This window comes from Anopheles aquasalis, chromosome 2 (genome assembly GCF_943734665.1).
Source record: "Anopheles aquasalis chromosome 2, idAnoAquaMG_Q_19, whole genome shotgun sequence".
In the NCBI taxonomy this organism is placed as follows: Eukaryota; Metazoa; Arthropoda; class Insecta; order Diptera; family Culicidae; genus Anopheles; species Anopheles aquasalis.
In genome coordinates this window covers 51,435,001-51,462,651 of record NC_064877.1, presented here as the reverse complement: position 1 = coordinate 51,462,651, position 27,651 = coordinate 51,435,001, and the positions used below count along the sequence as shown (strand labels likewise).

Sequence of the window (27,651 nt, the reverse complement as noted above, 5' to 3'; positions counted from 1 at the left end):
ACTAAGATGTTAAATGAACAGCGTAGCGCGAAAAAGACTGGCATCCATGAGACACGGTAAGCTGTATCTGTTTAAAACTGGATGTACTGTTCGAGAAATAAAAATAAATAATCTTAAAACCAAAATGAATGATTCTTTTTATGTTTATTTCAAACTTTAATTCGACAATATACATTATACGACACATGGACAGTATAAGACGGGGAATTTTGATTTGAATTTTGGAGGGTGTTAATTTTGATTCACATGCCAAATATATATAAATCGACTGGAGCGCAGTTTGTGAATTCGATTGCATGTTTAGCTGAAAATGTAAATGCGAAAGGATATTTTGCTTGGCGATATCTAGTTCGTTCATTTCCAGCAAGGAATTTACGCAATTCGTGTAACTCTTAAAATCGATACTACCGTTCGTAAAATGAATGGTATTTCTTTTAATAACTAATAAGTATTTACTGGCCAATCTTAAAAGCAGCACTACGAAGATTATCAATCAAGGCTAGTAGTTACTATTTACAACACAGCATTATTCAATTTACACCCATCTTATTGATGCGATTTATGACTTAAAAAATAAATAAAAGCGCAAGCTATTTTTTCATATTCTGGTATGTCTTACAATAATCTAGTTAAAATATACAAAAAGTATATCATAATATACTTTAGTATACTACAAATAGTGCAATGATATTCGTGAGGAAGGTATGCACATCTCTTTTTAAAATATATATGTTCATGTTACTGCTCCGTAACTCCTCCGTTTAAAACGATAAAAATTACCGTTTCAACAATTCAATTTCTTCTAGTTCCACCTAACCGATCTGCTTAAACTACTACATGACTTGATGAAGTAGACATTATAATTTGCATTAATTAGATGCAATTCAATCAACTATCTGAATTTATCGATCCGATCCATGCATCGGTTCTACATTTCCTAGGTATATTTTTTTTCCATTTAAAGAGAAATAAAAATGATATATGAGAATTAGTGTTTCTCTTTACGTGGCCTTTGTTTCGCCTGCTACTAGCGCATCAGAAATATTAAAAATTCGGAATATATATAAACGCATTGTTTCGTCTCGTGCATGTCTCATAGGAGTTTCTAATTGTTCGGTCATGTCAGGCAACCTCGGGAAAATAGAAATTGAAACTAATCGACGCGACTAATCATGCATGGATATAAGAATGATGGCATGTAATAGATATTTCGCCGTTGGTCACTTAGATATGCGGCGGACTGCATGGTCCAACAATAGAATGACTACTGGCGACAGGAGCGTTCCAACGAGAAGGACATAGGCGACTCTCAGATAAAACTGATATGCGTTTATCAAAAATATCCTTCCCACCATTCATGCCTCCGTCACAAGCAGCAGGATTGGTTGATGAACAGCTTGGTACACCTGAAGATAAGGGCGATCCTGACGTAAATGCTGGGGAAGTTGATGCCGCTAAAGAACTTGGAGAACATTGCGACTGATTATGTAGCGTATTATGGTGACTGTTATGCTGCTGCAAAAGGGTAGGATCAGTATTGAGCTGCTTTTGCGATTTGGCTCGTTGAAGAGTCACGCACGATGGTGCCATTACCGTCGGATCTTCCGCGCTAAGGTACAACAAAGTCCCGGTAGAATTTCCTCCGCTTACTCCTGAATGATGCAAGCAAGTATCGTCTAAACTGCTGCTTAGAATTAACGATGCCGACACATTTCCTCCGCCAGTACCGCAGCCAGCCACCGCACCACTAGACACGGTGCTGCTTAACGTGGTAGAAGACACCGGCATATTGTTAACACTTTTATCCCAGGTGTTTTTAATCATGTGGTGTGAGCTATCAAAACTAGATAGCGTATTACTTCCATTTCGCTTTTGGCTTGTTGTCGATGTCGTTATATGGGTGTTGTGAAAACTATGATATTGCTGTTGTTGCTGTTGCTGCTGCGGTTGTTGCTGCTGCAGTTGGCGAGGTTGCGTAGGTGAGGGAGATGATTGTGGTGGCTGCTGCAATATCAGGTGATGATGGTGAAGGTGATGTGGCGCAGGCACATTATGCGACGCATTCTGTTCGTTCTGTTTGCGTGCTTCGGCGTCATCCTTATCCTGTTCGCGTTGCCGTTTACGCTTAAGACAAATCACGATCGCTGTCGCTATAAATGCAGCCAAAGGAGTCGCGATTGATAAAATAGCAATTAATACAATTTGAGCGTTGCTTAATCCTTCAACGTTGCGATGGTCATCGATTTTCGTGGTATCCCCTCTGTGCCGCAGCTGCTGGTGCGAATGTTGATGCTGTGACATAAGTGTATCAGTTAATCCAACACTGCTAATAGCTCGTTGAACAGCACTACCGCCAGATGGCTCTTGCTCACAGATTGTGCCTCGATATCCACCGGCACAAACACACTGGAAACTATTTACGCGGTTTATGCATGTTCCGCCATTCTTACACGGAGACGAGGCACATTCATCCACATCGGCACTGCAATCTTTACCAGCGAACCCAGCACGACATTTACAACTGTAGTCGTTTTTAAGATTCGTACACGTTCCACCGTTGGCGCATGGTTTAGTAAGACATAGATCAACCCGTTCTTCGCAATGCGTCCCAATGAACCCTGGAACGCATTGGCACTTAAAGTGATTTTCACCGTCAATGCAAGTGCCACCATTCAGGCATGGATTACCCACACAATCATCAACGTTCTCCTCGCACCGATCACCAACGAAGCCATCGGGACAAATGCACATTAAAGACCCGACACCACCGTCATTTGATGCTAACATTATCGCAAATGAGATTGAAGACGAGCCTGCAACATGGCATGTTCCACCGTTAAAACAAAATCCAGCATGGCACTCACCGGATTTTATCTCACACGCGGGTCCACTATACCCAGGTGGGCAGTCACATCGAAAATTCGCTACATTAGTACCTGCAACACCTGCATTTATCGTATCGATGCAATTTCCGTGGTGACAAGGCTTTTCTGCACATGTTACAGATTCTAACTCGCAGTGCGAACCCATCCAACCGGACATACACAGACACCTATACTTTAAATCACTATCCATATTCAACGACACATTTCCGTGCTGAACTGGCTCACAGCTGGCTCCATGCAAACATGGTTGTTCACTGCAGCTCGTCATGATTGACTCACAATCTGTTCCCGTGAAACCAGGCCTACACTGGCACGTATATGAACCTTGCCCTGTATTAAAACAGATGCCTCCATTCCTGCATGGTTTGTGGTTAGTGCAGAAGTTTAAATCCTGATTGCAAAACAATCCACCCCAGCCTTCCTTGCACAGGCACTCCCAGGGCTTTTTGCAGGTTCCATACACACAACCTGGATACGGCTCGCACTCGTCGCATAGTGGTCCCTTCCATCCAGACTGGCATCTGGTGATACAAAAAAAAACAGTAAGTAATATCAAAATGAAAAATACAAGCACACGGGATATCGGCTTCGTAGCTTAATGTCATACTTACATGCACTCATTTGGCTTTGTGCAGTGTCCATGAGTGCATCCAGGAGTGCAGCGGGCTGGGAATATAAAGATTTATAATATTTCTTATTAGTCATATTTCACCTCTTTTTGTGAATCTAATTACTAACGAAAACTTATGCTCCAAGGAATATAAGTCGTAGCGTTGAATCGATCAATTACGATCGTTACTTAAAATTTTTAAATTTGATGAAAAAGGTGTAATGTTAAAAAAGATATTGGAAGACAATATGGTCGTTTCTATAAAAAAGATTAGAAAGAATCTTAATGGACTTTTAAGACCAGTTGTAATAGCCTTTAAAAACCTTTCAAAATGTTAAATTTAAGTGCACCTACCAAAAGTACAATATTCACCCTGCCAACCGGATAGACAAACGCGTTCACCGAGCGGTGAGCAGGTGTAGTGTCCAAATTGATCGTCTCGTTTGCGGCACAAATTAGCACAACCTGGACCGTAATAATTCGAATCACACGTCACCCGGAACGCATAACGTATCATAGTGTGTGATGAATTATAACTGTCTTCCATCCATTCTGCAGAAACGTCCAATATTCGTTGTATCGAGAGACGAGAAATAAGAGTGCCTGCAATAAAAGATGTAAAATAAATTCCAATACATCGATTAATATAATTAAATTTTAAATGTTATTTAATTACCAAGACCAAGGTAAAAATATGAGCAATAATAAAATACACGATTGAATTTTGAAAAAGAATAGGACAAAGAAATAAAATTATAAGTTCACTTACCAGACGATCTAGTGGTCGTTTCATTCGTATCATGCCAAGCTTCAATGATGAGAGTAAAGTAGCCCTGCGAAGAAAAGTTTTGGAAAAGATAGTCAGCAAGAGTAGTTTTCAAAACAATAACCGTGCCAAAAGAGTTAACTGAAAACCTGGTTGTTTATAAATACGATGTGCTTAAAAAAGGCAAAACCGTGTCGCATGGTTTAAATACTAAAAAAAACACAATTTATTTGAACTATATTTACTCTTTCACAGGAAAAAACAAGCTGAGTGTTCTAAACATTACATATCCGTTGCCCTTGATGATGTGAAAATATATTGTACGGTAAAGCTGTTGCTAGCGAACATGTTTTTAGCTGAAATGCTAAACTTAATAAATTAAGTTATTATTACTTCTTAATGATGCTAGTATTGAGATAGTTTTGTGAACTCAAACTTTGAAAAATTATTAATAAAATAATCGTCTTTAGGAATTATTGCCAGATATTATCAATTATTGAAAGGATAGACACATATTAGCAGCCGTGACATCGATAAGGAACTAAACCGTCACCATCAAACGGTTTTAAACCAAGGGTAGCTACAAAAAAAGCTCGATGTTTGGATACCGCATGAATTGTCTGTGAAAAATTTATTGGACCGAATTAACATTGGAGATTCTTTGCTGAAACGAAATGAAATCGAACCGTTTCTGAAGCGTTTTCTGGTAACAGGAGACGAAAAGTGGATCAAATACGACAATAACGTGTGAAAAAGATCATGGTGCAAGAATGCAGAAGCTACACAAACAGTAACAAAGCCTAGAATTTCTTCACTTTTTTCATACATTTTTGAACAGGTATAACTTTTGACCCACTTCTCCAATTTCTGTTTTGTTTTGATTAAAAGATACATGAAATGTTGCTTAAAACAACGTGGTATGATATGACATAATGTGATTGATAACGGTGGAGATAGACGACTCCAACACCATATATTGCCAAATTACGAAAAGACTTATTCGCCAACCTAATATATAAAAATCTCGTATCGTGTTTCGTAGTCAGTGCCAACATTCATTTTTTATGAGTTATTGAAAATCTTTTAAACCGCCGAGCTTTCCCGTCAGAACAGTAGTCGCAATAATAACCGGCAGAGGATATAGCGAGTACGGAACAATTGAATTTTTGAGATAACAATCTCAAATCATCTCATTGAACAATCTCATCTCATTGAACAATAGCGTTCGAAAAATATAAGTCGAATAGTGATCGCTTGAGTTTAACCCGTAAACATGTATATGTATAAATAGTAGTCCCATAAATTAAATATGCATATGCAATATGCAAAAGGTTCACTCACATGCAAAGCAGTGCAGGATTGTACTCGAATGCATTTTTGGTGTTGCACGAGTTAAAATATTCCGCGGTTGATCGTTTGGGAAATCGCTCAAACTGACGAAAATGCTTACCATTTAATGATGATAATTGGGACAAAATATAAAAAATGTTGATATTTGCAATCGTAGATTCATCGGTGTCATGGATTAGGAGCTATTTTGATAGAGAAGCGATTCTTCAAAAGCCACTTGCGAATTATGCCATTGATTTCCGAAAAATTTCCCTCACTAATCATTTGTCGAGATTCAATAACTAATCATGTTTTACATTGTATTTATTGGTGGCATTGCAGAACATAGAAAAACACAATCCTTTATGACGATGAATGCTCACCGTTTTGAATAGATGTATCAGAAAAAAATTGAACGAAATGATTAGGCTAAGCTTTCTTCTAGCTTAGGGCGAGGTTGCTTTTACTTTGATAATACTTTTATTTTTTAGGTTGTTGGTAAATTTAGACTATTAAATCTATTGGTTATAAAAAACAAAAAAATCTTATGAGCTAATTTGATAATTGCTGTACAAGGGTTTTAAGGGGCAGGATTTTTTGAGAACGTGGCATGTTATGTTGACACTCCCATTTAGGATCAACCTGATAAAATATTAACATTTCAATAGGTGCCAATAGCAATTTGGTTTTTTAACTCTCTGGTCAATTTATGTGCACCATAAATTATTATAAAATATCCCGTTCGGAAGAAATTTAAATGAAAGAAGTAATATATCAAATAGGCACAGCTTATTATTCACCGAATTATTATCATCTCCACTACCACATTTCTTCTTCGTAGAAAGATCCTTGAAAAATTTATACAATAGTTCTCACAATCACAGCATATCTGCAACAGCTGGCAATATGCGTTCATTCATGTCCCGAAAAAAATCCCGTACATGCCCACTAACAATTCATTTGGAGGCATCTCATTAGGGGAAGGTGAGCAATGTTAGGTGAAAAAACCAAAAACCAAAAAAGCGGCAGAAAACAGGCTATCGTTCATCATCTGACTACAACAGTCTAAGTGAGAAGCTGAAAAAGATTCGTACAAAAGAAAAGGAAGAACAGTTTGCAATGTGTATGTAAATGCATTAAAATACGTATTTTATCATCGGTACACACATTCTATCTGAGAGAAAACGTCGGCTGGTTTTGTGCGTAAGGTTGTCGTATAATCTGATTTGCATTTTGTGTGATGTGAACTAGAATTAATACTAGAAGAACTATGAAACTGAAAGATGTTTCGTGATTTAGTCAATATTGCGTGGTAGGTATCCAATCCTTCAATTCAATAATCTTACACTTATATAATACACTTGAATCAATAAAAGGATTCTTCAAATTATAGCGCAATTTACACGCAAATAAAAAAAAACAGCAAATCATTATGCGATGTAAATATACATGCATTTCTCTTCTTTGTAAAGGCATCACCTTTAAGCAGTGGTAAGAGCACCCTCAAGCAGTGGTAGGAACAGCAGTATGCGCCATTGGATCGATCCTATGTCTTGTATATCAACTTCCGTTAGTACACAAAAATGAGCCGAAAACCTGAATGGCAGATGTTACTTACAAAGTGAAACGCAAACTCGTGTATAAAGTTGCCGCTGTCGCCTGCTGTCGAGGCTATTTTTCGAAGGCAACAAACAAACTCCCCTTTTAAACGGTCGTTTTTTGGTGTATGTCTTATTTTTGCTTCTATTTTTAATTCTTCTTTGAATGGATTCCAGCAATCAAATGACGGATTTTAGATGTGTCGTTCAAAAATGAACAAACTGATTTTGGCTACGTTCTGAAGGCATAGCAATGCATCGATTTTATGCATACCAAAAGTACATCTTACTTTACATGAACATGAAATATAGGCGCGGATAAAAAGATATAATTTACTAGGCGGAGGCGGTTAAAAAGATATAATTTACTAGTAAAAATCAAGTTTGAAGGTCATTCTGTAACTCACCGTGAGTGGTGGGATCTATAATTTATTTTTACCAATTTTAATTACACAAATTTCTATAAATCGGTATTTGGAAGATAATATAACAATATTTAATCCAATCGAATCATAAGTTGCCTAAACCAAATAATAAACCATTTCTTGGCTTTGCTTGGTTCATAACTTACTAATAAAAACTAACATTTATAAAAGATTTTTAGAAAAGTGCATGCGTGTGTTACTTACCGGCCATCCGAACTCAAAGGGGAACCTTAAAGGATTTTCGAAATCTTTCGTCGTTGCGCTGATAGCTGTGAAGTTTAAGGATGTTCCTTCGAGTACTGGAGTAATGACGTCACCGAATGTGCATGGCGATGTGGTATCAATGGTGGCCTGGTAGTGTTTCAGACAGGCCCGGAATCTCGTTTTGCAAGTGCCGATGCACTGTCCGAGCTCAGTCGCCTTTCCTGAGCAACACTTTTCATTATGGTCGATATTCTTTTCATTTTGAAAATAACGTAATTCTAGCTCGAACAGTCCAGATCCACCAACCTGAGTATCGATAAAAAAGGAAAAATCATAAGGATACAAAATTATGATTAAAAGATAATCATCATACATCCCCAATTAGTATTATGCACAGTAACCATGCTTAATTCATGCTATGGTCTTTGATTGAATTTTAATCTTTTCCTTTGGTTCTTTTTTAGATCTAAGTTTAGTTTTTATGATACAACATTGAATGTTGAATGTTGAATAAATGTTTTTAAATAGTTAGATTAAACGACATACGCATTTTAATGTCGTAAATAGTCGTTTTAAATAGTAAAAAAATTGTTTATTCAATTACAACTTTCTCTTTGTCCTTCTAAGTTTATATGGTGCAGCACTATACACCGTACAAGTGAATTTTGTGCAGTTCAAATACCTACTTGGGATCGCATGTCTTTGTTTTTATTAGGTCTATAACTTAGTTCTTTCGATTCAATTCAAAAGATGCAGGAAGGTTCACAGTCTCATATGTGCGATCGTTTTAAAGCAGTGGTCTCAAACTCGCGGCCCGCGAGCCACATGCGGCCCTCCAAGCTTTTTTGTGCGGCCCGCGGCCACGTCCACATCCACGGAGTATATGTTAGATGTATTTGGTCTTTAATTGTATGTTCTTTGTCAGTTTTTTCTATGCACAAGTTGGAATTGAAGATTTGTGATATATCTACAATGACGATAGCGATCAAAAAATTGGGTAAAGAACAATTTTCTCAACATTTCAACATTCATCACATAATGGTGCGGCCCGCGGAACGCGCGGATTCCTTAAACTGCGCCCGCTACTTTGCTGATGCTGTCCTCTGCGGCCCGCGTGTCTATATGAGTTTGAGACCCCTGTTTTAAAGTATAATCAAATACCTTTAAACGCAATAGCCGATTGCTTATACTATTAATTTAAACTTTTAATTAAAGTTAAAAATGCCGAAGCCTGGAAAGTTAATTTTGCGGGGAACTTGAATAACCTTCATTCATTTGAAGAAGAAAAACCAAAGTGAAAAAAACGTTCTCGTTTAATGATTGAATCATATTTTCAGCATGCTTTATAAGAAAAAATATTGAAAGCTGGATTCAAAAGATTAAAGCTGAGATTATGGCGTTAAAGACAAAGAAATTCTTGGTTTTGATGGAGAACAGTATCAACACAAATTAATCCATTTGTTACGTGCTCTGGCTAGAAAAACGGCCATAATGGCATAACCGACACGATAACTGGAATTTTCAACATGATAACGCTTGACCGCATGCTACAAAATTCGTGAGATGTGAAAACATTTCAGAATACGGGGAAAATGAAATGTTATCCTAGCTACTGTTTACACCAGACATTTGGTTTAGCTGAAAACTACTTTTTTGATTGCTTAAAATTGTTTTGGCTTAACTCTACGAAAGTATTGAATAATGGGTAGTTGATTTATAGTAATTCTTAAAATTCTTCATGAAAATTTTGTAATGGGTTCACAATTACGTTTTCCTAAATATCTAGAACCTAAGTATGGCGTTGGCGGTTGTGATTATTTTGATGAAGTGTCTTGAAATTTGGGATGCGAGAAAAAGTGTAAAAAACCTACAGAGAAACACTTATATAGTCCTTCGCTACTATTATATTGAAGCTGCATGCAAAAACGTTGTGGGCCGCTATAAATTGGTGGTAAAATATATTTCGATTCCGTTATCGTAAGAATTTTACAAGATCATCAAAATCAAGCGCGTAGGTTGGAGCATGCACATTTTTGAAAATGGCGATCAATGTTATGATGTTCTCCTGCACACCTGCTGATCGATTTTAATGCTTCAGAGGTATAGCAGCACCATTCTGCAAGTATTGCGGTGTATAAGGGTGGGGTGATATTTGTGGATTTGTATGTGTAAGGATATTTGTTGTGTTAGTTTAATGGATGAATAAACATTGATCAAGTACATTGTGTGAGCGTTGCCAGAAATCAATAGCTATTCTCATCAATTGTCCCATTCTTTATCGTTAATGATGTTAGTGATTTTGTTTTTCATCGTGATTCTGTTGATGTGAATTGTTAAGATTTTATAGGTTTTTTTCTTGGTAAAGCGGGCAGGTACAAGTGAAAAGCAAAACGAGAGTGCTGCTTAACAATAACAATAATTAATAATTAAGAAACCGCGATCGGCACCTGTGAGCAAAGCTTTAATTCCAAAAGTATAGCAAGTTAAATTTCTAGCGAAATATGACAAAATTACACCAAATTCGTTCGAGTAAACGCCGATGAATAATGTTTTGCCGCACATAGTGACGTTAAAACATTGATACTTTCCAAATATCTCCAAAGGTACTATCTTTTGTTTAATTTAATCGACGCCCAAGTTATGGTCATTTTTCACCATCGAGATATTTGTTTAACTTAATTGAAGTGGTCTTCTTCGTTGTCTTTTGTCAGGTGACGCGTGTGTGTATCACTACTTGCCGCCACCTTTTCCCCTAGCAAAGCTTTTGGTCGCTATACACCTTGGCCGGTTTGCCGGTTGCGCGCTTATTCGGCTCAAATGGCTCTTCGTTTCATATACATATTCGAACCGTGGGAAACAATTCAACCATTTCATGCACCACCCGACCCTCATGCCAATCTACACAACTGGCACACACAGACCAAGTGCAGGACACGACGGATCACTCGTTCGCTTACTGCTGCAGCATACGACCCATCCAGCGAAACCTTTTCCTTCTTATTCCTTTCGACGGAATACGAAACTTTAATCGCATTGCTCGGACTCGCTGGCTTCTCATTCTATTCCGGCGCGTATTCTCCGATCTTTACTTCGTCCGGACCGCCCGACACGCTTACTGCTATCCAGTCGTTCATAAAAAAGATACTCTTTCATCAGCTTCACCTTTCCGCACGATCCGACTCCCGTCTACCAAAAAGGTGATTGGCTTGTGTTGGTGCGGCTTTCCGTGTGTTGCCGCAGAATGGACATGTGTGTTAGTTCGATCGTCCGATCGGCTATTGGCAAGGCAGCGAAAAAGGGACCCAATTATACTGCTGCCTCTTGCATTCCATTGGCGCCTAGCCGGTACTTTACAAGCAAGCTACGGCAGATGAATTCTTCACTAAAAAATACAACCACACCACTCCTGAAACAAGATTCAATCTTTGCATATGTTGCTCATAGCGTATGCATGTGAAAACTACTTCGGCGTGGTACACACGTAACCTGTCGCATGCTCAGGCGCTACAAATCCTAATCAAACTAACCTTTGCATTTTCTCCTGTGTACTACTACACCCTCTGTTATAATTTCAATATACTATTCGTATTATGTGTAACAAGGAGTTTAGAGAAGAAAAAAGAGAGAAGATTAAATCGATTTTCACATTTGTTCACTTCTGAACTCAAAAAATACAAAAAAGAAAACCTAAAAAATCGCGCGCTTTATTGCTATACAGCATCTTGCCGGTCTTCGCTCGTCCTATTGATATTTTTAAATATTTTATTACAATATTTTCTTTATTTAAATTTGTTCTTATTTTTCATTTGTTTTAAATGAAATGCGATGAAATTAACGTATTAAATATTCATTCATTTGACTGAACTCTTTATACGCATACAGCAACCCGATTCCTCGCAGCATCGAATATCAAAATTTGCAAATTTAAGATGTGGTAATGTCTATAACATTGCGGCTTTGACGGCGAGTAAATAGGACGATCAAGCTACACCACGCCTCTACAGTATGCAATCGTCAATAGATTGCAGTTTATGATGAGATCATGCAGCAATATCTCGACCTATAGACTACGTGTGTAGTAGAGTGCTTCACAGAATGCTTTACAAGCAAAATATATAAAGTCCTAAAGAGAATACAGTTTACGCTTGTTCACAAGAGCTGAAACTCAAATACTGATTTGTAAGTTATAAAACGTTCGTCGTAAGAAACAATCTGCCGTGTCTGTCGTAGACAGAAAACTCCGGTGCAGCGGTAGCTCGGTTTCCGCTTTCCTCATTGATGGACTCGACCTCTGCCTAGAAGGAATCGTTTTTCAGGCCATCATTCAATAAGGAAAAAAATGGACGAACCAAAGGAAAGACGGAAAGAAAATAAAAGGCATCGAAAAAAAAAACAACAACGAGAAGACCGGGAAAAGAAGTCCAGCGGAGATGCCAGGTGGCATCTGCTGCTTAGTTTACTTTGATGGATGCGCAAAGAGCACCGAGAAGGAAACTTTTTTTGTTGAATTCATTATATTTGGTTGTCAGGCAAAGAGTCTAGCAGTGGGATAAAAGCTAGTTAGGCATAGAATATTTGCGATTATTGACGAAGGACGGAGGTTGACGGAGAATACCGTCTCGCAATACTAAGATGGAAAATTGATACTGTATGTTATAGATTTTCAAGATCACTACAAGTTCCACAACCAAGGCCCCAGTTGCTATTGGCGGAGGAGAACTCCCTATTTTAGACGAGGTGTATCAAATTTGCACTCAATATGTGTATAGCCTAAAACTAATAATTAGACACTCGACATAAACATATATAATAACACTAAACAGTAGAAATTATGTTATAAGTTGCAATTGGACTTACCTTAAGCAACAGGAAAGGTGACGATAGGTAGACGAAGGAAAGGATGTGAAACCAATTCATTGTCTATGCGCCGATTTTTGCTAAGTAAATGTTACAAGAAAAGCACAGAGGCACAGAAGTACGAAGAAGCAAGCCTCAAATATGCATAGATTTTTTTAAAATCGAATTGAAACACGAATTTACCAAACCTCTATGACATAGCACTATACTCATACCAGGCGATCATTTGTCGTAGCGTTCGCCTGTTGGTGTTATAGTTTCATTACACTATTGGAGTTATTTTTCGATGGAATGTCGTTATCATAAGCAGCCGTGCAATGTGAATCACAATACCACAATCACATACGAATAACTACGAACTTTTTTAATTTTGCTCGTTTGCTTGGCTACTTTGTTTCCACTTTCAGGTTTGGATAACTGCAACGGCAACATTAATCACCAAAACTTATCACCAAATAACTACGATGCTTCGAATAACCGCATTTGTGTGATTTGCTGGATGTGAAGCGCTTTTATGAAGCCCATTTCTTCTGCCCGTTTACGCTGTTGGTTTAGCAATACAAGACACAATCAGCCACGCGCACTTTTCCAAATTTCACCAAAAAATTCACACGCGTAGAGCTAAGCTTTACGCCAAAACGGTGATCGCGCGTATCACAGCTCTGTTAAGGCGCCAGATATCCTATACACTGCTAATATATAATCTTAGTTTAATTCATTGTGGAAAAATCTGCTTTGAAACGCTAGGCTGTGCTTCGAACGGCTAGGCGATTGCCGTATACTATTTTATGGGACGGGAATATACATCCAAAGATTTATATGCACTTCACTCACTCTCGCGATTCGCCCACGATAATGGCACAAAATGGTAACAGCTTTTTTTCTGTTTTACCTGGTTCGATGATGCGTTCTCATTTTGCTGAGGGTAAGAGACGATCGCCGAAAAGTAGAAAGGCACAAAGAAAACTTCTGTACCTGAGGGAGCGGATGCAGGCAGATGCACTCGTTTTCTCACACACACTTTTGCTTCTCAGAAATACGTTGACCTGTAGACTGGCGGTTCCTATGAGCCAATTTTTTTGTGAAAAACTGTGTCGCTCGGCTATCCACTTTGCCACCCGTAGTAGAGGACATATTTGAACCTTTCACTCTTCCTCAAAGATTATTAGCATAGCGGATCGCCAGCCGATCGCTGAAAAGAGCATTTTTGAAAGCGACAACAATATGGCAGCTGGTAAGGCACGGGCACTGATGGATTCTAGATAAAAGATAGAGGCACGTTGCACCATAGAATCACTTTAATATCGCCGTATCCACTTTCGCATCACTTATTTCCCAAAAAATGCAATTTAGCGTCACTAACTTATCCCACGCTGTCACGCTGTCACCGCCAAAGAGAAAAGAAGAGAGAAAATGCGAGATGATCCGAAAACGAAAAGACACCCAGTCGGATGCAAGACGATTCCAGCACTGCAACGGCTTCGGTATTGCAAGGGTAGAACGGGCGAGACGGCAGAACGGTGAAGTGCAATTGTTTCTTTTTTTCATAGGGACACAGTTTTAAAGCGTAAATAAACCTATTAAGGATGAGGGAGGGGGTGAATTTCAACATTAAATATTTGGTTATAATTTTAGAAGTGTTTCCCATTCCCCCTTCCTAATACTTTCATTACAAGCATGGTCCTGTGCAAAAGAGTAAAATAACAAATTGCCCGTTGCTTGATCCTTGGTAGGGGGTGGGGGGGGGGGGGGGATGAAGCGTAAAGTCTGAACCACACTGGTTGCGGTACATGCGGTACGTGCGGTACGTGCAGCACTTGCGGCAGATGCACGTTCAGACTGGTCACCACCGCATCAAGCAAACCTAGCAAACGTGTTATGGATACAGTGTATTTCCTTCGCTTCTTTTGCTGCTCTTACTCGGTTAAAATAACAAAAAACCTTTTCTTCTGAAGGCATATAGCCTCTAGGCAATGAAATGAGTAAATAGTTTAAGGAAAAACTGATATTAAATTTGTTTTGTAGGACTTTTAACACATTTTTCACTTTTCATGCTGCTCAGTTTGTTCAATCATTGTTGAAATAACAAGTAATAATAAAAAAAATGATCTAAAAGCCTGTGAAGCGAGAAACGCAACTTATATAGGTATATCATGGGTGTAAATATGACCACCAAACCAATATATCGATCGATGTCTCATCTTAAAATAATTACTTTCATTTTTCAGTCAAAACATGCTTAATAGTCCTTCAATTTATGTATAATTTAATTGAAAACCAGAAAAGTAACCGAAATAGTTACACCATTATTCAACTATTACACCACAACTTTGTTTTGAAAGTTACTCCACACACCTTTTGGATGCGGCACTTGCGGCACTTGCGGCGGAGTTGTGATTTTGTACAGATTCGCCGCACGTACCGCAAGTGCCGCTCGTGCCGCTCGTGCCGCACGTGCCGCAACACAAGCACATCTGAACAACCGCGTTGGATACCGTGTTTGACAAGCCGAAAGGCGTCCGCAAGTGCCGCTCGTGCCGCACGTACCGCACGTACCGCAACCAGTGTGGTTCAGGCTTAATGTTGCGTTTCTCGCTTCACAGGCTTGGAGAATATTTTTTTGTTATTACTTGTTATTTCAACAATGATTGAACAAACTGAGCAGCATGAAAAGTGAAAAATGTGTTACAAAGTCCAAGAAAACAAATGTAATATCAGTTTTTCCTTAAACTATTTACTCATTTCATTGCCTAGAGGCAATATTCTGTCAGAAGAAAACGATTTTTTATTATTTTAACCCCGTAAGATCAGCAAAAGAAGCGAAGGAAAGACACTGTAACATAACAGTGCACCTAAACGGTGAAACGATTCTCAGGTTCAAGAATTTGCTCAAATTTGCTGAGAATGGCCCGAGAATGGCCCGAGAATCGGTTTGCTGTCAAAATAACAGGCAATGACAGATAGTTTGACAGGTAGCTCAGCTGAGCCTCAGGCTCGCTGTATTCTCAGTTTCTACACAGGCGAAAGCATTCTCGGTTCGGATTTGTATGGATTTGACAGTCTCAATTCTCATTCTCTTCTCATTCTCGGCAATTCTCGCTCTCGTCTAGGTGCACTGTTACACCTTTGCTTGCTTTGCTTGATGCGGTGGTGACCAGTCTGAACGTGCAACTGCCGCAACTGCCGCAAGTACCGCACGTACCGCACGTACCGCAACCAGTCAGCGGAAGCCTTAAAAATGCACATGGTCAAGATTTATGCGTGGCACTGCAACTTTGAAGCCGGGGATACATGAAGCCGGCGATACATGAAGCGTAAACTTTCGTATAAACTCAGAATGTAATGCCAAAAAGTTTACGCTTCGTGTGGCAGGCATAATCGCATAAAAGTTTATACCGAAACGTCAACTGCAATTACATTCGTGCACCTGCAATTACACTATGCTATTACATCAATTACATGTGTTTTTGGCCACAAAAAATATAAATCGACGAGATAAGTTGATTTCTGAACATCTTCTTTAATATTTTAAGATGTTTTTACTGTATATTAGCGATTGAAGAACATTGAATCCATCATAACGCTACGCTTCATGTTGGTGCTAAGTTTACGCTTGCTTTTACACACGGATTTACGCTCCGCGGGCCTATAATCTTTTTGACATAAGTATAATCTTTTTGGCATTACATTCTGAGTTTATACGAGAGTTTACGCTTCGTGTATCCCCGGCTTGACAGATCTACAGTTTTAGCCCCTTTTTTCCCCGTTTAACAAACTAGGTGGAATACTAATGTACGAACCTGAGGAAGCCCCTCAGACAGTTTCTACACACAGCCAAAATTTGGCGGCTAAAGTCAAAATTGTCGGCAAAAGTCAAAAGCTCCATATAAAAAAAATAATGGTGTGTGTAGGGACGCTTGAAAAGAAGAACTTCAGAAAAACTACAGAATCATCGCGAAATAACTTTAACACACCTGCAAACAGCTTTTTTTAAAATGTAATATTCTTTAAGCTGATCGGCAGACACATAATGCTGCGCTCCAGTGTAGGCCGTACCGTAGATGTAAATTTGTCTCCATCTGCCATTATTTTTTCCAAAATGTTGGAAAAATGAAGTTCTCTTTTTTTGACTTTAGCCGCCAAATTTTGGCTGTGTGTAGAAACGGTCTCAGGAACAGTGTGGGACTCACACCCACTAAACCACTAGCTTGGTTTTCCGTTACCACCCTGCTGCTGTATGCCTCTTTCGGGATGACTCGCAGCGAGGGTGGCAGTGCCGAAGCACTTGCACCGTGAAAACACAGGTCTGAAGCGACTATATTTTTGGAGTAACGTTGTTCAAACCACCTTACATACTCGTTACTCCTAGATGCTTTCCTCCCAAATGTACGATGGACCATGCCTAAGCATCTAAACATTGCGCCAAGGCGCAGGCTTTTCCCCAGCCATGGTGGGTCTCAAGATCGGCGCGGGTCACCGATTAGCCCAGGCGGGTGTCCGAGGAACATCCGCTTGTTTCCCTTTTACCCCTGCACTTGTTGCTGGTCCCTGCCAGCGGCCTGAGAGCGCTGGAACTCCCGCCATTCCACGCGTAGTCTCTCCGTTATGCGGCCGACGCAGTTGCTAGCGGAGTTGAAGGCCTCCCTGCTCTCACACATCCGCTGCACCACGTTTTCAACCCTGACCCCTCCTCCTAGTGCGGCGTCCATCTCTGCTCTGGCCTCTTCAAACCTAGGACAAACGAACAGGACATGCTCCGGAGACTCAACGACCCCGACACAGGTCAGGCAGTCCGGCGACGGCGCACGCTTGATCCGGTGGAGATACTCCCTGAAACACCTCTGTCCCGTAAGAAACTGGACGAGACAGGGATTAATCTCACCACACCTACGAGACAGCCATCTCTCGACATTGGGAATCAGCCGATACGTCCATCGTCCGTACCGATCGTTTCCCCACTCTTGCTGCCAGCGCTGCAGCGACCTACGTCTCGCCTCCGTTCGAATGCCCGCCACGCCACGGCCAGCATAGCGTTCTCTGTCCTCTTCGATGAGGATCCCAACCGGGATCATGGCGGTAATCACATCAATGGCCGCCGAGGACACGGTTCGGAAGGCTCCCGCAACCTTAATCCCAGTAAGCCGTTGGACGCGTTTTAGCTCGACCAGCTTCCGCCGCGACAGATCCTCCGCCCAAACAGGACCCGCGTAACGCAATATCGAGGTGACTACGCTGACTAGTAGCCTCCTCCTCGAGCAACTGATGCCGTCCGCTCCACGCATGATGGCCGAAAGAGCGTTAAGGGCCCTCCGCGCCTTGGTGGTAGCATGATCAACGTGGGCCCCGAAGTTGAGCTTGCGATCTACCATCACCCCGAGGTACTTGATCGCCTTCTGAGACTGGAACACTAGATGATCGATCTCTATCGATAAAGTTTATCGATCGAGTTTTAGCCCCTGTTTTTTTGTTTTCCTTTTTTTATTGTCCAGCCGGGGATACATGAAGCGTAAACTCTCGTATAAACTCAGAGTGTATAGCCGGCGATACATGAAGCGTAAACTCTCGTATAAACTCAGAATGTAATGCCAAAAAGTTTACGCTTCGTGTGGCAGGCATAATCGCATAAAAGTTTATACCGAAACGTCAAATGCAATTACATTCGGGTACCTGCGATTACACTATGCTATTACATCAATTACATGTGTTTCTGGCCACAAAAAACATAAATCGACGAGATAAGTTGATTTCTGAACATCTTTTTATATATTTCAAGATGTTTTTACTGTATATTAGCGATTGTAGAACATTCAATTCTTTATAACGCTACGCTTCATGTTGGTGCTGTGTTTACGCTTGCTTTTACGCTCGGATTTACGCTCCGCGGGCCTATAATCTTTTTGACATAAGTATAATCTTTTTGGCATTACACTCTGAGTTTATACCAGAGTTTACGCTTCGTGTATTCCTACCTTATTGCCAAAAAGTTTACATTTGCCGTTTACACGGTGTAAAAAAGATTATAGGGCCACGGAGCATAAATCCTAGCGTAAACGCTGTTTGCAAGCGATTTGCCTCACTATATTTCCTGTTTGTGGTTTGCATTCAAGGTAAGTGATCATTACTAACGTTTTTAATCTTTTTCTTCGGAAGAAAGATCCTATTTTTCTCACAAAAGTCGATAAAAGTTCAGAGTAATTCAGATTACACGTCTCAACCCGGTCATGTAAACATGTTCAAGTGTAAATTAATTTTATATTTACGCTTGAGTTTACGCTTCATGTATCCCCGGCTATATACAGTAAAAACATCTTTAAATATAAAAAAAGATGTTCAGAAATCAACTTATCTCGTCGATTTATATTTTTTGTGGCCCAAAACACATGTAATTGATGTAATAGCATAGTGTAATTGCAGGTGCACGAATGTAATTGCAGTTGACGTTTCGGTATAAACTTTTATGCGATTATGCCTGCCACACGAAGCGTAAACTTTTTGGCATTACATTCTGAGTTTATACGAGAGTTTACGCTTCATGTATCCCCGGCTATACACTTTGCGTTTTACCAATAAATGATAATATGGCTTAGTAAATCCCCATCTAACTGAAGAATTCTATATATTTATTTATCATGTTTATTTAACCATCTATACTTTTTTAACGATACAAATACAAAAAACAAGCTGGTAAGCGTCTAACAAAGTTTGCTTACTACCGTGAAATATGATGGCCGTTAATGAGCAAATTCGTATGAAGATTAGATAACTTTTTTTTTGTGAAATCCCCTAATCTCTATAAATTTCATGTATGACAACGTTTTTCGGGAATTTTCGATTACATTTTCAGATCTATCTAGGAAAGAATGTAAGAGCGGACTACAATAGCTTAAATACTTTTTCGGCCATATTATTTGCTTTTCTTCATGTCTTCAAACACTCGTATGACGATTTTGTTGTGCTATTAGTATTATTCTCGTAGAAGAAACTAGTTCGTACTGTTTGTCGTAATCCTATGTTTTACTCAGTGTTCATTCGACATATTTCATTTGCAGATTTTCAGCAAACGCCAATATCAACCTAAAAGTGGATACGTAGAGCAACATTAAACCATGGGATGTCGACCGTATGAATGATTAGAGGCATGGTCCCTGTAAGATTGCGTCTAAACGAGCACGAATGTATCGCGACGACGAGGCGAATAAACGTCATCCCCATACAAGTGCGCGAAAGTTTGATCGCGATAGCATGGATGCCCGTGTAGGGAGCGAATGCATCGCGAACGAACGAACACTGCTGTCAAAGCTGTCATTTCATATAAAAAAAAGCCCTCTGGCGGAGGTCTGTCGAAGAACACACGCTTTCGCGAAAGTTTTTGCTCAGACTGAGCAAAAGTCGTCGCGATGCATTCGTTTACCGTCTGGAAGCAATCTAAGGATTCTCGTTTAGATTGCGTCTAAACGAGCACGAAAGAATCGCGAAAGTATCGCGACGACGAAACGAATAAACGTCATCCCCATACAAGTGCGCGAAAGTTTTATCGCGATAGCATGGATGCCCGTGTAGGGAGCGAATGCATCGCGAAAGAACGAACACTGCTGTCAAAGCTGTCATTTCATATAAAAAAAGCCCTCTGGCGGAGGTCTGTCGAAGAACACACGCTTTCGCGAAAGTTTTTGCTCAGTCTGAGCAAAATCTTTCGCGATGCATTCGTTTACCGTCTGGAAGCAACCTTAGGGAGGCAGAGAACGTTTCGAGGGCCGTGGTACGATTGCAATTAGTGGGGAAGTAAAAGGTGAAAGGCGATAGAGAGCTGGCCGCGGAAATGCGAGAACAACGTAAACCGATGTTGAACGTCCCACCAGATCTCTAATCTCGCCACGGGCAACGGCCACGGGGATATCAACTCCTATCGAACCTCCTAACGTTCCTCACAGGACACGGTTATATTACATTTACTTCTTAAACTTTATACTTTTTCTTCTTAAAGTAACTCCAATGGACCCGTGTGGCCGTTGATGAGTCGCCGTACTGGCTAAACTAAGTTCGATAAGGCTAGGCAAAACATGGAAACGGCCATAGGCGAGAATGTAAGTGTCGGTAACATAGAAGGGAAAATGTGTGGCAGCCGGGGAGCATTTAAAACAGTAAAGATTAGTGTCGAACACATCATGGCAATGCTGCGCATGGAATGGTTGGAGTTCCAACGTTCACAAGTTGCGGCTCAGACAAACGGGATAGAAGGGGTCTGTTTTACCTACGCATATCCAGGATATCTTTGGCGCCCCTCGCCAGGCTTGACCGTTAGGAGAAGTAAGAAAGCTAGGGCTATTCTCCTAGACTCCTATCTATACATGTCTGTTCGATTGCAAATTATCGGGAATACCGCTAATGGATAGTAAGGATTGGTTGCACACCAACTAGGCTCTTGGGTTAGTATTCCGTTCTGTTTGATAAACGAAAAAAAGATGGAATGCATGTTTAGATACATAGTGCAATGTGATACTGAAAAGAGTTTATATGTTCAAATCGATTCCTGTTCTAATAGCTCTGTTCACAGTTGACGATTAATTGGATTTTTTGTCTGCATCATCGAGTCTGTAGTCTTATGTTAAGTATAACTTTTCGAATTTCGGGAGAAGTATTATCTGCGTACCCCAATAGAGTCGATAAAATTTTGTTTTAGTGGCTGAATAAGTAACGGGCTATACAAAAACAATATTATAGTAAACCGCTCCTTCGGTCTAACTTACAAGTAGGGTGGTAATGCTTTACTGTTATTACACAATAAACTTTCATTCAATCGCAGAGAAGATTTTGTGAATAATGGCTTTATAGATGATTGGCTAATTCTACCCTGACCATTTATTTTCAAAATACATGTTCGCGATGGGTCTGTAATTCTCAATTAGTGAATTACCTCTTCATCGCAGATGTGCTAAGGCAAATGGATGTTGTCTTTTATGATGAGGATGGCTGCAATGATGGTTTACAAATGTGGTCCACCTTGCTATCTGCAAGTTCGCTACTTATTCTTAGTTCTTGATCGAAGGAACTAGTGGAAACCACAATACGTTCATGATCGTGACATTCACATTTGCAATCCTCTGGGTTAACATAGGTGTAAACTTGTTCATCCTGTACTGATTCTAGGGGACGTGAATATGATGATGATGTCGGAAAATTTTGAAGTAGCTGTTTCTGGGGTATAGCGGTGATACGTTTAGGTGCTTTTCGCATTTCGGGAATTGCTTCAACGTCGATCCATTTTTGACCGGGTGGCGTTGTTGTTGTAGCTGACGTTTTTCTAGGAGGCAGTGGAGGTGGTGTCGTATATGTTTGTGAATCTTCGGCAAACACACTACTCTTTATCGTCGTTGATGCTGAACGATGCTGTCGCCGTCCAGCCACACCGGTACTAGTATTTTTCGTTGCTGAAGACGTTGTATGCAGGGGCATTGTAATGGAACCAAGGGACGATCGATGTTCAAATATCTTTTTGCCACTGTATGTATCTATATGTTTTTTTGACGGTAAACTGATGAGTAGTTTTTCTGTACAGTTCACTGTTGAGTTAAGGGAGTGTTCTCCAGCCGGCATTGCAGTGTCGATTCCTGCTACTACAGGTGTACGATCGCAATATGCTTCAAGTGATGCAAGATGAATTGGAGTGGTCGATCGGGGACGTTCGAGTGGGTGATAGGTTCTAACATCTATTTGAGTGCGTTCCTTTGCCGGTATCAGTTTAATGCCGATCGGTCTCTCCTCTGGCAAAGTAGTCGGTATATACGGAAGCTCATCATCAAACGATTCTTGGAACACTAGTCCTGCACTTTCGTGATCTTCAATCGCTAGAATATTGGGGTGAAGTGCATGATGGCCTGCTGTCGAAACCGAATCGATTTCAGAATCCTTTTCACTTCCAGACGACATAATTCCCGCTTCCTCTCCAGTGACGCGATCCGCCAGGTTCATATTGGTGGAAATGCTATAATGTTCTTGATACTTCTCTTCTGTCGACTGAAGATGTTGAAACTGTAATTGCTGTAGCGATTGGTTAGCGTTCTGGTGTTTAAAATCATTACCAGTGCATTCACTTGGGCCGATGCAAGTGCTTCGATGTGCTGCGACGGCGGCAGTGTTGTAAATTTTCGGTGGAATTTCGGTCGCAGCCTCGCTGCAGTTATTGAGTGTATTATGATGAGTATGTCCTTCGCATAGTTTAGAATGTTGCTCGATCCGAATCTGTTCACCCCTCTCCTGCTTCGAGACCTGTTGAGGTGAAGATGACGTTACACTAACAGATGTTAGGGCTTCACTTGGAGTATCACTACAATTACCGGCAAACGCTTTTCCGGGCAGTTCGCTACTGATGTTGTTATGGTTATCAGTTGACCTATGTAATGAGCCAACAGTAGAGGTATGCTGTTCCAGCTCCGTCGAGTAATCATTCAAAGTAGTGCTGAATATCTTGTCATCACTTCCGGAGCTCATTCGAAGATGGAAAAAGGCCTGCTGTTGCTGTTTTTTTTGCATCATTTTCGCTGCCGTAGCCACTTGTTGCGGTAAAGTTCCAAGCTTTTCAATTCCGGGGTTTGCATTTTTTTTTAGTTTAGACTGTACCTCACATGCTTCTTGTTTAAAAGTTGTGGGTATCACAGGCGCGGGTTGTGACGATAACGGTTGTGATAGTGTAGGTAGAGGTGGAGGTGGTGGTGGCGGCATTGGAGAGGACGATTTTGGTGGTGATGCTACCATTGAATTTTTAATCCGATTTTGATTGCTATTTAACGATTCTATATCATATTCTTGAAGCAATAAGCCTGTTTTGATGAGGTCAGTGTTTTTACTGGTTTTCTTTCTAGGGATTACTATATCTACAGTTTCTTCTCGATCCTCACATGTCTGCTTCTCGATACGTTGAGATAGCTCTCCAATAACACTTTCCCAGTGGTGAGAATCAATAGTTTTATCTTCAATTGGTGACTTAAGTGGGATGAGTATGCTGCCATCGGGATTATCAATGCGATAGCATTTGAGGGGAGGCATCGGTTTAGGACGATCGTGTATCGTAACCGTCATGTTAGCAATACGTGGTTGCTTTGGAACAGTTTTCGGTTTAGGGTTCTTTAGAATTGATGTTATCGAGGTCGACACTGATATACTATCTAATGCCACTGATGATGTGGATATCGCATTTACTGCTGAACTTGGTAATGTTTCACGAGGACGACGTTCTTCCGGAGGAGTATGCAACGGAATGTGTATACTTTGTCCATCTAGTGCTTTTCCACCCCAGCTACGATATCCAGTTGTCGCGGAAGAAACTTGCGTGGTGTTCTTATTGCTTATTAAAGAGTAATCTCCACCAACGTCAACTCTATCTTCGCCATCATACAACTGATCGGAAGCTGATCCCATTGGAGATGGTGATTTCGACTTTGAATCACGTTTAGGTCTAAACATCTTCAGGACTAATTTTTGTTTCGAAGGTGTCAAGTTGGCGGACGCATCGATACCAATTGCACCTGATTCGTTTGACGTTGTAGAGGTACGCTTTTTGCGCGACTGCTGACTCTGCTGAAGGTCATGTAGTTTATCAATGGGGGTGGTTTCTTTAAACTTAAACAACGAGCAAAACGAATTCTTGCGAGAAACACTCACGTTAGCCGGTGACGGTGACCTAGTAATGTTTGGTACCTCGTGATGGGTTATGACTAATTCAGAACCACCGTTTTCTTTTGCATTTTCAATGACACGTTCGTTGTCCGCTATGCCATTGTCGCTATAACAATGGTCTGGTTTAAGCTTAATTCGAATGTATTCCGTGCCACTAGGCATCACACCAATGATGGAGTTTTTCAAATCCCGTGGAGGAATGTTGCGTTTATTCCCGACACTTCGGCTTGTCTGGCCCATCTTGAAATGGGGCATCATATCAAGGCACACGGTTGCGGTGCCACAATCCGATTTGCGTCGAACGTGCCTATCGTCCCCGTTAGAATGTTGTTCAAACCCAGAAATATTCGCAACGACGATTGGTGCTGCCTGCTGCGCGATAGAGTCTTCTATTGGTAGTTGTAGCTGCACACCTTCGGCGAGGACGGCAACAGTGGGATCCTTCTTACGTGACAGTATGACTTGCTCTAAAACATTCTCTGTAGTAGGCTCTAGACTCGAGCTGGCAATACTTCCGTCTGCAAAGTTTTGCGATGGCTTTGTACCGCAAAACGATGTTTCAAGAAGCATTTTATGTGGCGAAGGTGATCTGGAGATTCCTGATAAAGCTGATGTAGCTGATAATTTACTATTGGCCGATCCCTGGCTGCCTACACTCGAAAGACGACTTGTGCGACCAGAGATGGATAAAAATGCTACTACCTCCGAACTAGCGGAATCTTTACGATTAAGAAGTTGTTGGTGCTGCTGCAATTGGCTGAGCAGTGTAGTTGGTGCATCATCCAGCTTCCAAATGATTGGCGAGGCTCGTTGTACTGACGAAGAGCCATACATTAACTGAAAGGAGTTTTAATAGTGAAACAGGTTTAAGCCTTAAAAAACAACATCTTTTTTTTAGATTGATACATTCATATTCGTTTGCCATACGCGAACCTCCCCCTTTCCCTCCCCTTGGTGGCATGGTAAAAAATACATTTGTTTCGAATAGACTACCTAGTGGACCTACTTGCGTTTTGGGTTTTTCTTTTTCGTCTGTTCCTTTCTCCGATTCCATAAACTGTAGCTCTTCGGTAGAATTCCGTAGATCCAGTGTGTCTTCCTCCCGAAAACCAAGTCCGCCTGAGTCTTGAAGGGTGCCTGTACCAACCTAGGAAATAAGCATTATATAAATGCAAAAAATACATGTTAAATGAGCATTGGCTGATGATGAAAGAAAATGGAAAATGAAATTGGAGAAATGATGAAATACAAGTAAAATAGTAGTCAGTTAGCATAGTTTAAGCCGTACTTGTTCGAACACATTTTCGGGGCTGCTGTCTCTACTATCATGATGAGAAGAGTGAGAAGAGGCTCTACTAATATCGATGCGAGGCGTTGCAGGTGCCAGCGCCGAGGGGTTCTCTAAGGATTTGGTAGGTGAAGTTCGATGAAAATCATTTGAGAACTTGTCATTTGTCGAACGATATGCCTGGTGATTGTTCTGATGCTCCATCTGAAAAAGCAAGAATTAAGCAACAAGTTTGTGTATTTGGTTGTATGTGGTGTGTATGGTTTTCGGTAAGATCCACGGATTTCGGTTTCTAAACCACTCTTACAAAACGTGAGCAACGTGTGACGTGTGTGAATGTACATTAGTTTTCATTCTCGAGGATATTATCACAAAAAACAGATGATGGAGATATTTGGATGTCCTTCAAGTAGTTGTTTTTTTCGTATAATACGAAGTGACATAATATTGTGGCGATTGCACACCTACCTGTCCTTTTTCTTCTGTAGAAGTATCTTCCATTGATGCGAAGGGAGCAGGACCCAGACGTTTTTGTTTGCGTGATGAGGAGAATGATATTGCGTTCATTGCTAAAAAAAATCAGTTTCCTTAAAGGCCAATCAGGAAGAAGACAGAATAAGCAATAAAATGATATAAGATGCTGCGAAAATAGCACTAGGTTTAGTTAAAACAATTAACAAGAGTTTGAACAAACTTGTAGATTCAAATTTAGAGTGCAAGCTATCAAATGAGTTTTGGTTTGGCTGTGATGCAACGGATTGAGTATTGATCCGTGCATCGTTAATATATGTCATATATCTAATAAATCTACAAAACTAAAAAAGTGGAATGTAATCACAGCGGTTACAAACCTGAATTCTAAATTGAACAATTAAGGCAATTAAAAGGAACATCGATTTTTAGTTCATACTGAAACACTAACAGAATAAATAGCACTTACTAAAACAGGTAACTAATCCTTGGTAATAGCACTACACTGATAGATCGTTTTCGAATATGTGAACATCGTGGATTATTATTCGACGTCGTTATAATACCTTTAACTTGAGTGTTTATACCTTAATTTCCCGTTTAAACCATATCATCGACAACTATCATGATATGGTATTAAGGTATTGAACCTTTTTGCATGTTATTCGATTATTTCTTCGTCTATTGTTCCATCTAATTGTTACACTAATTTAACGGAAAAATGTTTTATTTTTGGTTAGTTCACATAACTTCACGTGGCGAAGAAGGTTGAAATGGCCATTTAATATATGATTTCAAGTGACCTAACACAAAACATCGGTTTAGTTACAACTGAGGAATGGTTTAGTCTTTGCAAATAGATGGTACTGGTTAGCTCCTTTCCTTAAAAATCTCCTTTATTACGAATCTGCTTTTCGATTGAACATGTTACTGTAAACGACAATTTTAACGACAACCTTACGATTATTTTCTTAGCTTTTTTCCAAATCGAGCTATTAATTATCATAATAGATTGAAAATCACTGAAAAAAACTCAAGAGTAATTAGCATAATCGCTAGTATAAGCGGGAATGTTTTAATCACGCACTATTTTCACTGACAACAATACCCATTCTAGGTTTGATTTTAAAGGACGAATGGAAAGGATTTTTTATCGCGGCAGAAACGGGTCTTAGTAGCTGCAGCTTTCAAAGGAGGAGCATTATTGGCTCGTATCGATTTATCGGGACTGTAGGATTTGATTCTACCTTCCTTCTCCAGATACGACTGCTGCAATGTGTGGTATTGCGAAGTTGGCGCATGTGCAGATAAATGGTGTTTTCTCCTTTACAGCATCTTCGAACTCGTTGGTATAAATTGCGAACTGTTTTAAAGGAACTGGCGGTACTATTATCGGTGAGGCGATAGCTAGTTGCGAATTATATAATTAAATAACGTGCGAAAAAGAGCATGATGCAAGAATGGAGAAGCTACACAAACAGTCCCAAAGCCCAAAATATTTTCACTATTTTCACACATCTTTGAACAGCTATAACTTTTTGTCCA

General features: G+C 40.2%; 3 protein-coding genes across 6 annotated transcripts in view; all 3 read right to left on the bottom strand.

The window, feature by feature from the left end:
• Positions 1–125: 125 nt before the first annotated feature.
• LOC126569100 (neurogenic locus protein delta) lies at positions 126–14,111 on the bottom strand. Its single transcript, XM_050225929.1, has 7 exons — positions 14,038–14,111; positions 12,675–13,091; positions 7,818–8,123; positions 4,265–4,328; positions 3,850–4,098; positions 3,497–3,551; positions 126–3,406 (listed from the first exon to the last, which is right to left on the bottom strand). The coding sequence occupies exons 2-7, from the start codon at positions 12,732–12,734 to the stop codon at positions 1,225–1,227; spliced, it is 2,916 nt and encodes a 971-aa protein (XP_050081886.1). The 5' UTR covers positions 12,735–13,091; positions 14,038–14,111; the 3' UTR covers positions 126–1,224.
• A 6,296-nt stretch (positions 14,112–20,407) lies between these two features.
• Positions 20,408–27,404, bottom strand: LOC126571534 (uncharacterized). 3 transcript variants are annotated; one of them, XM_050230113.1, is made up of 6 exons: positions 27,354–27,373; positions 26,576–26,811; positions 26,104–26,222; positions 25,636–25,839; positions 25,354–25,494; positions 20,408–25,184 (listed from the first exon to the last, which is right to left on the bottom strand). In XM_050230113.1, exons 3-6 carry the CDS (start codon positions 26,200–26,202, stop codon positions 21,630–21,632), a joined length of 3,999 nt encoding a protein of 1,332 aa, XP_050086070.1. In that variant the 5' UTR covers positions 26,203–26,222; positions 26,576–26,811; positions 27,354–27,373; the 3' UTR covers positions 20,408–21,629. The 3 variants fall into 3 exon arrangements, with proteins under 3 accessions (XP_050086070.1, XP_050086071.1, XP_050086072.1); XM_050230115.1 differs by having other exon boundaries at positions 22,788–22,940; positions 23,009–25,184; positions 26,576–27,404; XM_050230114.1 differs by lacking the exon at positions 26,576–26,811 and having other exon boundaries at positions 27,194–27,403.
• A 232-nt stretch (positions 27,405–27,636) lies between these two features.
• Positions 27,637–27,651, bottom strand: part of LOC126571532 (thyroid adenoma-associated protein homolog) — a 7,026-nt gene continuing 7,011 nt past the window's right edge. The window contains exon 11 of one of the 2 annotated variants that reach the window (XM_050230110.1): positions 27,637–27,651. This exon is cut by the window's right edge and continues 521 nt beyond it. The gene's annotated coding sequence lies outside the window, so the exon portion shown is untranslated. The other variant, XM_050230111.1, reaches the window with a different exon arrangement.

Bases quoted from the DNA above. Each gene is read 5' to 3' on its own strand.
- LOC126571534 (XM_050230114.1), bottom strand. From the start codon at position 26,202: ATGAACGCAATATCATTCTCCTCATCACGCAAACAAAAACGTCTGGGT. The intron at 25,495-25,635 runs GTACGGCTTAAA...CTTATTTCCTAG, and splicing joins CCGAAAATGTGTTCGAACAA to GTTGGTACAGGCACCCTTCA. The intron at 25,185-25,353 runs GTAGGTCCACTA...AACTCCTTTCAG, and splicing joins AAGAAAAACCCAAAACGCAA to TTAATGTATGGCTCTTCGTC.
- LOC126569100 (XM_050225929.1), bottom strand. From the start codon at position 12,734: ATGAATTGGTTTCACATCCTTTCCTTCGTCTACCTATCGTCACCTTTC. The intron at 8,124-12,674 runs GTAAGTCCAATT...ATCGATACTCAG, and splicing joins CACCTTTCCTGTTGCTTAAG to GTTGGTGGATCTGGACTGTT. The intron at 3,407-3,496 runs GTAAGTATGACA...TTGTATCACCAG, and splicing joins ACAAAGCCAAATGAGTGCAT to ATGCCAGTCTGGATGGAAGG.